Source organism: Typopeltis vanoorti, chromosome 6 (genome assembly GCF_054136105.1).
Source record: "Typopeltis vanoorti isolate ZY-2024b chromosome 6, IOZ_Tvanoo_1.0, whole genome shotgun sequence".
Classification (NCBI taxonomy): domain Eukaryota; kingdom Metazoa; phylum Arthropoda; class Arachnida; order Uropygi; family Thelyphonidae; genus Typopeltis; species Typopeltis vanoorti.
Window position 1 is genome coordinate 92,777,724 of NC_143554.1, and position 16,381 is coordinate 92,794,104.

Here is a 16,381-nt window from a genome sequence, read left to right on the forward strand (position 1 = left end):
CATCTTTATTCAACTTCCTGGGATGACCTCTTGTTCTGACCCCTCTAGCCAAGTGCTGAAACATTTCCCCTGCATCAATCCCATAAAACCCTTTAAGCAACTTAAATGTTTTTATCGTGTCCCCTCTTTTTCTCCTATCAACTAACTTCCGCAGTCCACACATCCTCAATCTATCCTCATAGGGAACATTTCACAGACCACTCACCATCTTGGTCACTCGCCTCCGAATCTTCTCCAATGCCACTTCATCCCCAAGAAACTCGGGAGACCAGACCTGAGCATAGTAATCCAGATGTGGATGTATGTAGCCCTATCAAGGCCTTATAAAGAGGAATAACAACATCCTCGACTTGTTAGTATGTTCTTCAACAGCCAAGTAATTTTATGAACTACCTAAGCAACTTTAGCTATATGTCCTCTAAACTTCAACTCTCTGTCTACCACCACTCCTAAATCTCTGACTTCATCTATTTCCTAAAGTACAGTGCCGTTAATGTGATAAACAGCTTCTAATCTATTTATCCCAAAATGCATAACTACACCCTCTGTCCAAAAGGAAACTGAACTTTTCGAAAATAGAAGAAACTAGCGGCGCCACCTGTTGTGTCTTTTTTGTTTTTCAAAACGGCAACCTTCATTAGTGTTGTGTCAACTGTTTATGACATTTGTTTCATTAGAATCAGAGTTATAGTGCCAAGAGTGACAGTGTGTTTTGACGAACGGTCAGTCGTCACAATATTCATGCCGTACGCGACAAATTCTCGCTATCGATCACTTCAAAACTTCGAGATAAAACTCACCATTGACTGTTTGGCCAGGTGGAAAGAATTCTTTGTGGATAATGCCCTTGGAATCGTAGAAACAAATTGGCATTGTCTTTACTTTTGACTTCTCCAAACGACTTTTTTTTTCGGATGCCTCTCTTCTGGTGGTCTCCACTCAGCACTCTGGTGCTTTGTTTCAAGCTCATACTCAAAACACTACGTTTTGTCACCAGTAACGATCGTTTCAAGGAAGTTTGAGTCCTTATGAGTGGTTTTAATGAGGTCCTTGAAGTGTTCAATTCGATGCATTTTTTGGTTGTTGGTCAACTTGTGGGGAACAAATTGCGAATTCAATTTACAAAGGCACAAACTCTTGGTCAAAATGTTGTGCACAGTTGATTTTGTAATCCCCAATTCATCTTCAATCAATCTTACGGATGATTTCGGGTTTTCTTTGATGAAATCACGCACTTTTTAGATGTTAACTTCTCTGAGTCCAATTTTTGGATGGCTCAGCTTTTCTTCGTCCTCAAGCATCTCACGACCACTTTGGAATCGCTTAATCCATTCGTAAACTTGAGTATAGGATAAGCATTCATCACGTTATGCTTTTTTGAAGCATTTGATGCATTTTGGTTAAACTTTTACCAAGTTTTAACACAAAAGTCGATTGCATCTCTCTGTTTGAAACTCATTTTCCGACCATTCGTCAAAACACACTGTCACTCTTGGCACTATAACTCAGCTTCTAATGAAACAAATGTCATAAACAGTTGACACAACACTAAGGAAGGTTGCTGCTTTCGAAAAAGACACAACTGGTTGTGCCACTAGTTTCTTCTATTTTCGAAAAGTTCGGTTTCTTTTTGGACAGAGGGTTTACATATCTCAACATGAAACTGATACCCATTATCTTTTGCCCATACCGAACAGCCTATTTAAATTGTCCTGGAAGCTTTCCATATCACCTTGATTAACTGTTACTCTACCTAATTTTGCTTCATCATCAAACTGAATATTTCCTTTCAGGTTATTTCCTATATCATTTATGTACAAATGAAACAGTAGCAGTCCTAGCACTAATCTTTGTGGCACACCACTAGTCACAATAGATGACATGCTTCTGTAGATTAGCATGATGATTGCAGACTAAGTAATAAATGTGTAGTTTGCTCTCATTAGGACTTCGACAATGGGAACATAGATTGGAAGGAAGAAAGATCATCCGGTGAGGAGGAAATGAAATATATTCACATCTGGTGATAACATTAGAGGATCTGTCCATAACCAAGATAGTCGCATTGTGTTTCATGGGGGGGGGGGGGATATTCGTGCGGTATTGAATTGAGAGATTGCCAAATATGTGAAAGTTCTTATTTTTTTTTTCTTTTAATATCTGACCCTCTCACAAAAGTTCATAAACCGTGTAACACACTAATGATGCTTATGGACAAATTGAGAAGGGAGTATATACAGGGCAGGTCATTATGACAAACTTAGGAGGCAACTTGAGCAGTGCCTCCTAAGTTTGTCACGGTGCCATGGCATAAAGTCAGGAGGATAAATCAGAGGAATTAAATGGCTGAGTAGTATCTTTAAGTAATAGCTGCTGAAAAAAAAAGTTGTTGAGGGTGTATATAAGGAGAAATGCAGTCATCTAGCTCATCAAGTCATCAAGCAAGAAGTGTAACCAGCATAGTGAGAAAGGCAAAACAGATTATGAGAAGAAATTAGCTGTGCAGAGCAAAAGAAATCCCAAAGAATTTCCTCTCTGGCAACTAAAAGGAAGAATGACTATGGAAGGATAAATTTAATGAGTGCTAATGTTAGGTAGATGAGGAAGCAGATGAAATAGTTAAGTTACTGAGCAATCACTTTGTGAGGGTATATCATCCAGATGGAGATAATGCACTAACTGATGTGATAAGATTGATGTAAGAATAGAGTTGGATGAGCTGGAAGTGTGTAGGATATTTAGGATATTTCCGACATCTTGGTGTGAACATAGCCATAGATTGGATGGGTTATTGGCCTATGTGGTACAAAAGAATTGACAGTACATGTGACAGGCTGTTTAACTTAAGCCTCAGCTTTGTAAAGGCCCGAGGAATTGGATGAAGAGCAAAAAGTTCCATTGCATAAAGGAAGCTCCAAGACAGATATAATAAGTTATAGACTAATCAGTATTTCAGGAGTGATGGTAAAGGTACTGTAAAAGTTGATCAAAGAAAAAATTCAGGAATGAGTGGATAAGCATATGATACTCTTTTTGGGGAAAAAATGACTTTGTTAAGAGTAGGTAATGCCTTAATAAATTTACTCACTTTTATAGAGAGACAATTCAGTTTGATAAAGGAAATACTTTACAGTGATACTGCTGGATTTTCTCTGAAGTTGTTTGATTTGTGGAACCCTGTTACACAAATTGGAGCATATTAGGATAAATATGATTTTGGTGTTATGGATACAATGGTGGCAGATGGACAGATACCGAAGAGTACTATATGGAGGAGCAGAAGCCAGGAGAAGTAGTATGGTGCAGAATTCTCTGCTTAAACAACTGGTATTTAATTTGGACAGTAATGATGTAGGAAATGATTTGAAGGGAAATATTTATTTGTTTGCTGATGATGCAAAATTGGATAGTGGTAGTTAATCAAGGCAATAGAGAGCTTGCAGAATGATTTCAATAGTATGACAGTATGCATGCAAGTTTAATGTGGAAAGTTATGCATTTTGGAATGTAAAGATAATAAAGCTGTGTACTACACTGTACTCCAGGATATTGAGTACAGTTCTGTATTTCAGAAGTGCATGCCAGGATGTTGGTTGGAGAGGTGAGGTTTAGAAGGCATACTTACAAAAGTGGCCAAAGTATCTCATAGGAAGTTATAATTTCCCTTTATAAGGCTTTGATGTTGTCACATCAGGCTTGCTGCACACAGTTCTAGTTATCTGGAGATGAGGAAGTGGTGGATAGGATCCAGAAGTAAGTGACCAAGATGGTAATTGGTCCGTGGAATGCTTTCCAAAGAATAGATTGAGGGTTATTGGTTAAAGAAGTTGGTCAATAGGCATAAAAGAGGTGGAGAGGATATGATCAAAACTATGATGTACTAAAAGGGTTTAATTGGATTGATGCAGAGGACATTTTTCAGAGATGAAGCAGAATAAGGAATTATCTCTGGGTTAGAGAAGAGAAGAACAAGGGAAATTGAGCAAGAATGTGGTTAATAAAGGCATGAGGGTTAGAGTTCATCGTCCTTTGTGAGACTTTTGCTTTGCTTTTTTGAGTCCTTTTCTTGGGGTGAATGAGTGGAATAGGTTTCCAGGCTGGTGCCAATGCTTTGTCAGTGAATGTGTTCAAGAAGAGATATGATTGAAATTTGTGATTAATCTTCAGATCTTGTGGAGGTGTCCATGTAATATTAATAATAATGATTTTTTGTTCATCTGTTCAGTTTAGTTGAGGACTTGTAGTGGATTTATTTAGGCGTTTAACATCATTTGCATAAAATAAAGAGGTTTCATATTTCCTATATCAATACGTGGAAACTTCTGTAGTAGTATAGTGAATATCCTTTAGAATAGAATTGTGCTTATGCGGATTTATTGGCATCTTGGTAATTTTTTATAATGGTATTTGTTCTAGTGAGAGTCAGTTGTATTAAGCTTATTGCTATTTTCCTTCAACTTACAACTTAAGTAAAGTTGTAAGTTGAAGGAAAATATTGTTGTGTATAACATCTCGTTTACACCATATATGCCATCCTGGTTGCAAACTGCTGAGCATACTTGCTCTACAACTAACAGGCTGTGGTTTGAATCCTGAATTCATGAATATCTTTGGTTGGGAGATCACCTGGTGGGAAACATTTGCTCTGCTTATTGGAGGTCTGAAACATCTTGAAAAGTTCCATGCTTGGACAATGAAGCAGGAGCAGCAAATTTAATTAATTTAAAAAACAAATTAAAAATATAATAAAAATTATAAAAAAATCTAGCCTGCTACGGTTACTAATGTTCCATAAGCAGGCTTGGTTTACAACCTTGTGAGTGGGAGTCACATAAATAAAATGATATTATGGTGCCACCATCCAAAAATAAGATATACCATGGACTTCTGATAGCATTTCTCCTCATTTTTCATCAGAAGGACATAGGAAAAATCCTCAAGCAGTCTTGCTAATGATGAGTCCCCTGGTCCAGATGGTATACTGAAACTTGTGCTACAGAATTAATACTCATCCTGTATTGCTTATATAAGCCATCATGTTCATCAGGTCTATCCAGTGGCATGGAAGTAAGCCTTTATTCAGCCTGTCCCTAAAAACATAAGTCTATTGTATGACCAACGCCTTAATGACCAACGTCTTCACTAACTAGAAGTCCATTATTTAATTAGTGATCACCAGATTACATTTGCTAGCTAATCTTGTTCCACAATAGGAGATCTAATTAACCTTACCTTTCTTTGAATATAGGGCATGGAAAAGTTTGGATGTGGTTGTCCTTGATATTTCCAAGGTATTTGATCAGGTTACCAATTAGAAGTTATCGTATGATGACTTATGATTAGTCTCCCTCATGCCATATGTAACTGGAGTGAACACTGCAGCAGGAACAATTCCAGATTGTGTAAAAAATAAATTTTAAAAAATGATCCAAAAGGAAGTAAGCTATGCATTATGGGATACTGTGGCAATTCATGCAGAGTCCTTTCATGAAGATACCTCATGAACAAATTTAGGTAAAAAGATGAAAACAAGAATATAACTTTCTGTCTCTGGTTGTTCATTGTGTGTCATGATATACAGTTTCCTTTCATCAGATATCTTTTATCACAGAATATCACAGGGCTCCGTGCTTTTGTCCACACCCTTCTTCATATAAATCAGTGGCCTCGCTCTCTCTTTTAAATCCTATACATAGCTTCGCTGATGATAAAGGCTGAATCGCTTCCCATGAAGCATAGCAATATATACATTGAAAAAGAAGTGTGCCATGCATTATGAGATACTGAGACAATTGATGGGGAGTCAACACCACTATGTACAAGTGGTCTGTTTTGTGAAGATACCTCATGGATAAACTTTGTTTGCTTACATTTGGATACAAGGATGAAAACAAGAATTTAACTTTTTGTTTAACATAAAGGAATCTGAATATTTATGCTGACCACTTCTATATCTTAGTGAGAAAATGATCAACATGTACAGGTTCAGTAAAAGTATGGCTGCAGATTTAGTTCTGAAGATTTATTATATAAAAATGTTTAGATAAGATAAACTTTTATGTTATCTTATCTATACCATCTATGTTATAGATATCCTAGGTTTTATATAATATGGACTGTTATAATCAGGTTAATCATGTTTAATACATTGGAATTCTGACTTATCCACATTTCATTTATTTTCAACAGTTTCATCTCTCTCTCTCTCTTTTTCTCTCTTTACTGTTTGCAGGTGATGTTGGATCTTAGTTTGGCCAGAGGATTAGATTACTACACAGGAATCATATATGAAGCTTTCTTAGGAGGTAATCTGTTTTTGCATTGCATAAATGTATTTTTTTTTTTTTCTCAAATGCAAATTGTTATTTTTTGATAACATGTATAGTAGTATAGGTGATACATATGACACACACATGCATGTTAGTACTCTGGATTAAAGGTTTAAGATTAAAGATAAGAAATTTCTCTTTCTCTTGCCACTCTTTGAATAAATATCTAAAAAAATCCTAGTTAAATAAAATCTGAAATGTACTCGAAAGTCTCTTTTTAATGCTTTATACCCCACTTTCAAAATATTCCTTCTTTTGTTAATCATGCTTTTTTTTTTTGGCAGCTGAGTGGGCACTGCTTTGTCACCAGATTTCGCCATATCTGTGGTATGGATGTGGATATTCATAAGAGATTTTAGGTGGTGGATGATTTTCTTCGCACAGTATGACTACCACCTTGCTCAATGGAGACATGAACTGTCATGGAAAATGAATAAACAATAAATTTTTAAGGTTACTGGTTTACATAACTTTTTCTCCATCGACAGCAGCAGTGTGCTGGATTCTCAGCCCTTCATGAATGGGATTGTTATTTAAAAAATATTAAAATGGAAAATTAAAATAAAAAAGGAAGAAAGATAACCATCTATAAAAAATGGGTGTTTTCACATTAGCAGTCAGAACATATTATTTATAGTTTAAATGAAAAGATCAAGGAATATAGCAAGAAATGGAAGGAGCATTTATATAGGATGAAAAGATATCAGCTACCAAATGAAGTAGATAAATATAGACCAAAGGGAAAAAGAGAGAGAGAGAGGAAGACCAACTGCAAGATGGGAAGACCCATGAAGCTACACCCTCTGTCCAAAAAGAAACCAAACTTTTCAAAAATAGAAGAAACCATCGATGCCACCTGTTGTATCTTTTTGTTGTCAAAAGCAGCAACCTTCATTAGTGTTGTGTCAACTGTTTATGACATTTGTTTCATTAGAAGCCAAGTTATAGTGCCAAGAGTGACAGTGTGTTTTGACGAACGGTCATAAAATGAGTTTCAAACAGAGAGCTCCGATTGACTTTTGTGTTAAACTTGGTAAAAGTTTTACCGAAATGCATCAAATGCTTCGAAAAGCATAAGGTGATGAATGATTATCTTGTACTCAAGTTTACGAGTGGTTTAAGCGATTTCAAAGTGGTTGTGAGACTCTTGAGGATGATGAAAAGCCAGGCTGTCCAAAAACTGGACTGTGCAAAGTTAACATCCAAAAAGTGCGCGATTTCATCAAAGAAAACCTGAAATCATCCATGAGATTGATTGAAGATGAATTGGGGATTCCAAAATCTACTGTGCACAACATTTTGACTGAGGATTTGGGCCTCCATAAATTGAACACTACAAGGACCTCATTAAAACCGCTCATAAGGAGGTAATCTGTAAACTTCCTTGAAATGATCGTTACTGGTGACGAAACGTGGTGTTTTGAGTATGAGCCCGAAACAAAACACCAGAGTGCTGAGTGGAGACCACCAGAAGAGGGGCATCCGAAAAAAATTCGCTTGGAGAAATCACAAGTAAAGACCATGCTGATTTGTTTCTACGATTCCAAGGGCATTATCCACAAAGAATTCATTCCGCCTGGCCAAACAGTCAATGGTGAGTTTTATCTTGAAGTTTTGAAGCGATTGATAGCGAGAATTTGTCGCCTACGGCATGAATATCGTGATGACTGACCTTTCATCAAAACACACTGTCACTCTTGGCACTATAACTTCAGCTTCTAATGAAACAAATGTCATAAACAGTTGACACAACGCTAATGAAGGTTGCTGCTTTCAATAACAAAAAGATACAACAGGTTTCTTCCCACTAGTTTCTTCTATTTTTGAAAAGTTCAGTTTCTTTTTGGATAGAGGGTGTAGAACAGTCAAATACCTAATCCTTGATGAGAAGAAGAACATGTTATGACATGGGTAGTACAATAATTCTTTTATTATTGATACAAAACAGTTGGAAATAGATGTTATGGAGCTAAAAAGATGGGGTTTAGCATCTGCAGAGCAGGAAAACAAGGATTACAAGTTGAATACAAATTTTGAAAAAATGGTGACTTTATCCTAGCTGATGACATGATTTGTGTTGTTGGAGCAGTAATAATAACAATCCCAATTTCTCTTCTCTTCTATATATCATGTTATTGAGATGTTCCTTCTTGCTTAATTCAGAATTTCTGCAAATCTTATCTACATAAGGTAGACTACAAGAACTAGGTATTTCGTAAATAATTGAACATTTCATCAAATAGAAATTTGATGATTTGTTGATTAGAAGATTTGATGATTAGAAGATTTCATCAAATCCCATAACACCTTTTCAGAAGTTTATAGGTCTCTATCATATAACTCTTTCTTCTCTTACCAGTGTCTTCAGTTCACATACTCTTTGTAACTCTTCTGTGCACTCTACATAACTTGGCTTCTTCAATTCCCTCAGAACCCAGGAGACAATCTATACCCAGTAAGTAGTCCAGGTGTGGTTGTATCAAGGCCTTCTAAAGACTCAAAATTATCTACTTGTTCTTACACATCAATATTTATTTCACCATTACAATTTTCTTCTTAGTGCAATTACAATCTTTCCATTACACCTTTGAACTTTACCTTCTTATTCATCGTAACTCTGAGATCCCTAGTTTTATGAGTTTTTCCAAGCATAATCCCAATAATATAATATAATATACCATTTTGAAATAAAGTCGTAAAGTGGCTGCACTGCATAGTTCAGAAAGCCTGGACAGAGGGACGAATTCCCGATGATTGGAGTAGAACTCTCATAGTACCCATATATAAAAAGGGAAATAAAACTGAATGTGAGAATTACAGAGGTATTTCCCTACTGAGTGTTCCTGGCAAGATCTATGCAAGTATACTTGAGAAACAGTTGAGAAGAATTGTGGAAGAAAAGCTTGGTTAAGAACAAGCTGGATTCAGGCCAAATAGAGGCTGTCAGGATCAGATCTTCACTTTACGACAAATAGTTGAGAAATCATGGGAATATAACAAAGATCTGTATTTAAGTTTTGTCGATTTGGAAAAGACATATGACAAGGTGCCAAGAGAGAAGCTATTCAATACGCTACAGTTATATGGTGTCAATGGGGCATTATATCAAGCAATACTTAGTCTGTATTTGAGTTATAAGTCAGCAGTTAGAATTGAAGGATGTACAGGAAGATGGTTTAATGTTAAATCTGGTGTGAGACAAGGTTGTACATTATCCCCTCTGTTATTCATTATCTATATGGATCACATTATGGAAGGAAAGTGGTATTAAACATGATATTAGAATTGGAGATGTTAATGTCAGCTCTTTGCTTTATGCAGACGATGTTATACTTCTGAATAAATCCGCTACAAGTTTGCAAGATTCCCTGACTAAATTGAATAATTGTTGTAATAGATATGGTATGAAGGTCAGCAATAAAAAGACAAAGACAATGAAAATAGGCAGAATCATTGAAAATGTCAACTGTGTTGTGAACGGGGAACCTGTGGAACAAGTAAAACATTTCAGCTACGTAGGCACGATGTTTAGTGAAGATGGTAAATTAAATATGGAAATAGACAACAGAATCAGCAAAGCTGGTATTGTGGGAAGTCAATTGAATAAATTCATATGGAATAATAGAGAAATTACTCAGAACACTAAATTAGCTGTATACAAGACAGTGTTTAAACCAGTTTTAACTTATGGATCTGAGAGCTGGGTCAGAAGTAAAACACTTGACCAAAGACTAGAGACCGCAGATATGAGAGTCCTGAAAAAGATTATAGGCGTGAACAAATGGCACAATGGCAGTATCATATTAAAAACGAGGATATTATGAAAGAACTTGACATTGTCAGCATTCAGGAATACATTTGCAGAGCTAATCTCAAGTGGTATGGTCACTTAAACAAAATGGGCGAGGAAAGATTAGCAAAATAAGTGTTCTCTGCCAGGTAGGCAGGAAAACGACCCAGAGGAAGACCAAGATATAGGTGGATTGATACGGTACAAAGTGCCTTAGACGATAGAAATATAAGATCTGATAATGTTGGAGACTTGACAAGTAATAGACTGATTTGGAGGAAAATTGTAGATAGGAAGTTAGTAATGATGTAAATTTTTCATGTAGTACTATCACATCCTGTACACCCCTTGAGGGTACATGTCAGGAATTTGATGATGATGACCATTTTGAAAGTGTAAATTCATGCTCAAAGTGTATGAATTCACACTTTCCAGTCAACAACATTGAACTAACAATTATTATTATTATTATTATCATAAATTTATAGAAATCATTCTGTAATATTAGTAGCATCCCAGATTGGCTTGTCTATCTTGCATTGTCAGTAAACAATCAAACACCTCCTGTTCAGGGCTTTCTCATTATCATTAATGTATAGATTGAATAACACTTCAAGGACTGATTCATGGAAGAACACCACTGGTCGCCTTAAATTTGACAGACTTTCTCCCCTCCCAGACACCACCACCCTGTCTGCCACCCTCTTATACAAGTCAGTAGTTTATATTCTAATCCTATATCTTTTAAATTATATGACAGCCTTTTATGTGGTATCCTGTGAAATGCTTTAGTAAAGTTCAACATTATCACAGTGTATCCATTCTCTTTATCCAGCTCTGCTATACATTATTATAAAATGCCAACAAATTACTCAGACACTGCCTCTTTTTAGTCAACTCATTTGTTCCTTGCAAAATATAGCTTGACTGTTAGCCCATTTCTGTATGCATGTTCTTAAAAGTTTTCTAAAATATTCTGATAGTTGATACGAGGGTGGTCTGAAAAGTTCTTGGCTTAACAATGTAAAAACAAATTTATAATTTCAAAATTATTTTATTTTTCATCATTATCTCCCTTAAGACTAATGCATTTATTTCAGTGATGCTCCAGTGCCATTATCCCATCCCTGTAGTGGTTCTCAGTAAGATTTGCAAAATACCCCTCTACAGCTGCAATCACCTCTTGATTCGAAGAAAAATGCTTACCAGTGAGGAAGTGTTTTAGTTTGAGGGAGCTAAATCTGGAGAATAGGGTGAATGTTCCAACAATTCATAGTTCAGATTCCTTAATTTTTCCATTGCCAAAAACACCTTGGTGGGCAGGTGCATTGTCCTAATGAAAGATGATTTTTTTTTTCTGTAAACTGGGTCTTTTCTCATGAATTTTTTCGTCTAGTGTGGTTAAAAGATCAGAATAATATTCCCCTGGTTATTATTTTACCCTTTTCAAGATAATTAATAAACAAAATGCCGTTAGCATCCCAAAACACTGATGCCATGACCTATCCTGCTGATGGAACCGACTTTGCCCTTTTTGGGTGCTGAACAACTGGCTTCTGTTTACTGTTTTGACTACTGTTTGGATTCTGGTATGTAATGATGAATCCATGTTTCATCCATAGTAATAAATCAGTTTTATTCTTGTTAAAATGCTCCAAGCACTGTTCAGAGATTTTCATGCAAGTGCGTTTTTGATCTGCTGTGAGCAAGCGTGGCACCCATCTTGCGCAAAACTTTTTCATTTGCAATTCTTCATGCAAAATATATCCTACATGTTCTTTTGAAATGCCTATAGTCTCAGCAATTTCATGTACTTTGACTCCCCGGTCATCCAATACCATGTCGTGCACTTGATCAATGATTGCTGGTGTTGTTACACTTTTTGGACGTCCTTCATGTGGATCATCTTCAAGGCAGGTATGGCCACTTTTAAACTTGGCAGCCCATTTCTTGATTGTCGAAATCGAAAGAGAATAGTGCCTATAAACTTTTATGAACCTCAAATGATTTTCTTTTGGCATTAAACCTTCTTTTACAAAGAATTTTATAACCGCATGATACTCAATTTTATCCATTTCAAGGGATACAGACAACACTTTTGCTTCAGACAGCTGTATAAAACAAACTACTTGATAGAATGACTTGCAATTTCACATGGATGTTTATGACAGATGTACCAACTTAGAAAAAAAACTTGCCAATAGTGTTGCTATCTATGGTCGAGGCCGAGAACTTTTCAGACCACTCTCGTAGTTAGACACATTATTTTTTGTGCTACCCTTGTAGAAAACCATTATACTTTCTCTCTGTTTCTGTGGGATCCTTCCTGAGCTCAAATTATACAACCAGGTTAAGGGTGTAATCACTTCTGCTTAAAATTTCTTTAGCATGCATGCTGATATACCCTCTGTCCCTATTGCAAATTTTTGTGGGGGCCATGCATAACCTCTAGAACCTCCTTCTCGTGCATCACTCTCTCTCTCTCTCTCCACCGATGTAGTAGCACTGTGCTACATATTGTTTACTCCAGGTTGATAGATCTTAGTAAAGTGAGTGTGCATTATATAAATTATATCTGCTTCAGACACTAGCACATAATGTCTGCATTTAATAAAGTTATTCCACTTTTGTTCCTTCTTTTTACATGCAGCATAATGATAAAATTATTTTGGGTTTCATTTGCCTGCATGATGAGTTTCTTTTCATACTCCAACTTTGCTTTCCATATGACACTTGTAACTTTTCTGGTATGCTCTGTATATATTTCATAACTCCTCCCATCCTTATTCTCATGATATTTCTTCCACATTTCTTCTTGTGGATCTCTTGCTTAATAAGGTTGCATTTCCATTTCACTCCTATTCTATTTGCTTTTGAACTCTAGGGACACATTCACAAATTGCATTATTTAAACATTATTTAAACATTATACCACATGTTTTTCACTGCCTCCATGCACTGCTGATAAACTTCCAATTCACTAGCCATAAGACTGAACATGGTATTCTGTTGAGTTTGTTAATTTCTTGTTTTGTGATTCAGCATGTATCCTTTCTTAATTAGAACAACTGTCTAGCTACCTCCCAGGTTATGGCATGATCACCATCACCAACTGGTGGCAGAATAGTCACATTCTGAATTGAGCCCCCCCCCCATGGATGTTAAAACTCTTTATTCTCGATTTCCTTCTTTCATGCTGCTTGAGAATTCTTTCAACAGTTCAATAAATTCTCATTCATTCTTATCATGAGTTTTCTATGCTACGCAGTCAATATTTGCATAATTTAAGTCACTCATTACTCATTTGGTCCCATCAAGGTAATTTGGCTATCTATTTCATTGTTCTCAGTAACTGAACCGCCCTCTAACACCCATTGCATATTTCATCCTGGTAGCCTCCACTTCACACCAGATAGCCCCAAACTCACTGCTGCATTAAAATTTATTACTATTGTTGCTTTCAAAAGTTTCTACCCTAACTGTACTCAAACTGTCTGATATCATTGGTAATACCCCCCTCCTCTCTTATCTCTTCTGTCCCTTTTTAAAATACTATATTCTTTACACTCAATACTGCTCATCTGACTATGAGAGCCATATTTCACTGATATCAATAATCTTAGGCCACAACATATTAATTAAGGCAACAAACTTAACCTGTTTGTTGCCTTGTCACACTGATACTCCTAATATTTATGCATATACACACACAAAAAAGTTACCTACTGGCTTTTTCATATACTTACATCTGCAGTCAGCTTCACCCATTTGAGCAGCTTTTTCTTTCCTGTCCACACATAGAAATGTTTAAGCCTAGTGCATATGATATACCCCCCCCCCCGTCACAAGGTTCATACCATGCTTGTTGACATTCATATCAATATAACATTATGCATACTTAGTTGCACTTACACACACACACACTCTCTGAATCCCTCTCACTCCAATAAATAATTTCTCTAGGCTCCTGATGCCAAATCCCTTCAGGTGCAGACTATCCCTCTTATCTAAGGCCTTTCTACCATCTCCCCTCTCTCTCTCTCTCTCTCTCTCTCTCTCTCTCCACACATCCAAAACTAGCATCCATTTCTCCTACACAGCCTGTGGATTAAATCATTTGCTATCAAGACCTCTTCATTCTCATTTCTTCCAGTGATCTTTTCATATCCTATCTCACATTGCATTTATCACTATTTCAGTTATTTGTTCCTGTGAGCACTGCCATCTGTTTTCTTCTTCTGTGTTTCAGTTGCATTTACACATGCTTAATTTTCACTCTCTGAAAGCTTGAAGTGGTGATTCCATTATGATATGAAAGAAATTTAATGAGCATATTGCCATACCATGTTACATCCTTTTTCTTATGCTCATCTTTATGTTATTATTACTCACTAATATATTACTATCTTCTGTGCTTTTGCTTATTTTTCTTATCCTCTCTGAGTTTTTCTTGACATTTGTCAACTTTTTTAATTTCTGTGTTGATTATCTAATAATTTGTTTTAATTTAGAAATTTTATGTCAAATTATTTGCTATCTTCATTGGCATTATCAGTGTTGTGATGTTTTCATTCAACAGGGGACAAAGGGTCTTGGTCCATGACCTAGTCAATTAGCCAATGCTTTTTGGCACTGCTGTATTGTTCTGATGCATTTTTGGCATCGATTATGAACAACTAGCAGTATATATATCCAAATATATTAGTCAATATAGCAATACAATAAATATGCTAAAAAAACACAATAATATACTGGAAAAACATTAATTAATCTAATGAAACATTCAATAAAACAAAATCACTTGTTTTATATGAATATTAAACAGACAACTATTTAGGCTTATGTGCTGATTTAAATTCATTATTAGGTTTAATGGAATGAATACAGCAGAGAGAAATAATTAAACACAACTTTAATGGAGCCTATATTTTGTCTCAATCACAGAGACATCATTAGGAATACAATCTTAAAATTGTAAAGGCACACATGCAAAACAAAAAGTGGAAAAAAGATATAAAAGTCCTATGAGGGGCATCCTCTATGGGTGCTTTTGGCTGGGCTTAGTTGTTGGGTAGGATGCCTAAGAATTAAAGTTTTCCAAATCTTGGGAAGTTTAACACAACCATATTTATTAAGATCAGGTTGGTTTTTTAAATCTTCTGCTTATTCTAAAAAAAAGAGTCTTTCAAGTTAGTTGTAGTGAACCATAGTAGTAATTTTTTTTTCCATTTGATTCTGCAATGTTACCAAGGCATGGTCAGCTAGACCTGACTAACCATAGTTATTGTGATGGATCTATATCTTGTGTTCTTCTAAGCAGACGTTGGCAGACTTCCAGTTTGACTATAACATGCTGAGTTGCAAGAATAAGGAACCTTGTAAACACCATGACCAGAGAGGTGTTGGGAATAGATCCTTAGGAGAGCAGATAAAGGCAGCTAACCTCAGACGAGATTTGACAGCAGTGCAGAGCTTATATTTCTTTAGAGTTCTGGAAATATAGGGTCCATTAAATTGCATTTAATTATTTCTCTGTCTGTGTTTATTCCATTAAATATTCTAATAATAATATTAAACATTCCATCCTTATCCAATAAAGCCTCCAATTATCTATTAACACTACTAGATAATTGGAATGTAAAATCTCAGATTTATTAATCTAGATTGCCAGGGTTTAACATGAGTAGGCTGAAATTCAATATGATTCAAATAGTGTGCAGTCTATTGATGTATGGAGTGTTTTTGATGGTGGAAAGGATTTGTACTTTCAGGAAGGATCATACTTGATTGAATTTGCTATTAATTGCTTTGGTAAGATTGTCGTTTAGTGAAAGAGTGAATACAGGTAAACTAGGTGTGACAGGAGGCTAAATGAGAGCTTGGACCCATACTTAAAGTGAAAGACTAAAGATTATTATAACAGAGAAAGCAGTAGTATGGAAGGGTTGACTCCAAGAATGATAGAACTCATTTTATCAAAAATAATAAATAAATAATTATGACAGTGGGGCAGGAATTTGGTTGGTGAATCAACTTAGGCTGCTTATTTCAGTCACTCAGCAAGATCATTAAGTTTAAGCTTCAAGTAAGCATTACTTGAACACTCATCAACCTTGTGGTTGGGTTTCATATGTGTTTAGTGATGCCAGAAGCAGTAGGAATGAAGGCAATGAATTTTTAGCATTGGTAAATGATTTGGGATTAAAAATTATCAGCATTAGTGAAACCTGACCAACAGAAGATGTCTGTACATGCTATTTGA

The 16,381-nt window shown here is 35.9% G+C and overlaps 1 protein-coding gene across 4 annotated transcripts in view; it reads left to right on the top strand.

Moving 5' to 3' along the window:
• Positions 1-16,381, top strand: part of LOC150105709 (histidine--tRNA ligase, cytoplasmic-like) — a 169,298-nt gene that overhangs the window by 122,457 nt on the left and 30,460 nt on the right. For all 4 annotated transcript variants that reach the window (XM_090395024.1, XM_090395026.1, XM_090395027.1 and 1 more), the window contains exon 10: positions 6,233-6,305. In XM_090395024.1, the coding sequence (XP_090251150.1) occupies positions 6,233-6,305 (73 nt within the window). The remainder of the gene's footprint in view (positions 1-6,232; positions 6,306-16,381) is intronic.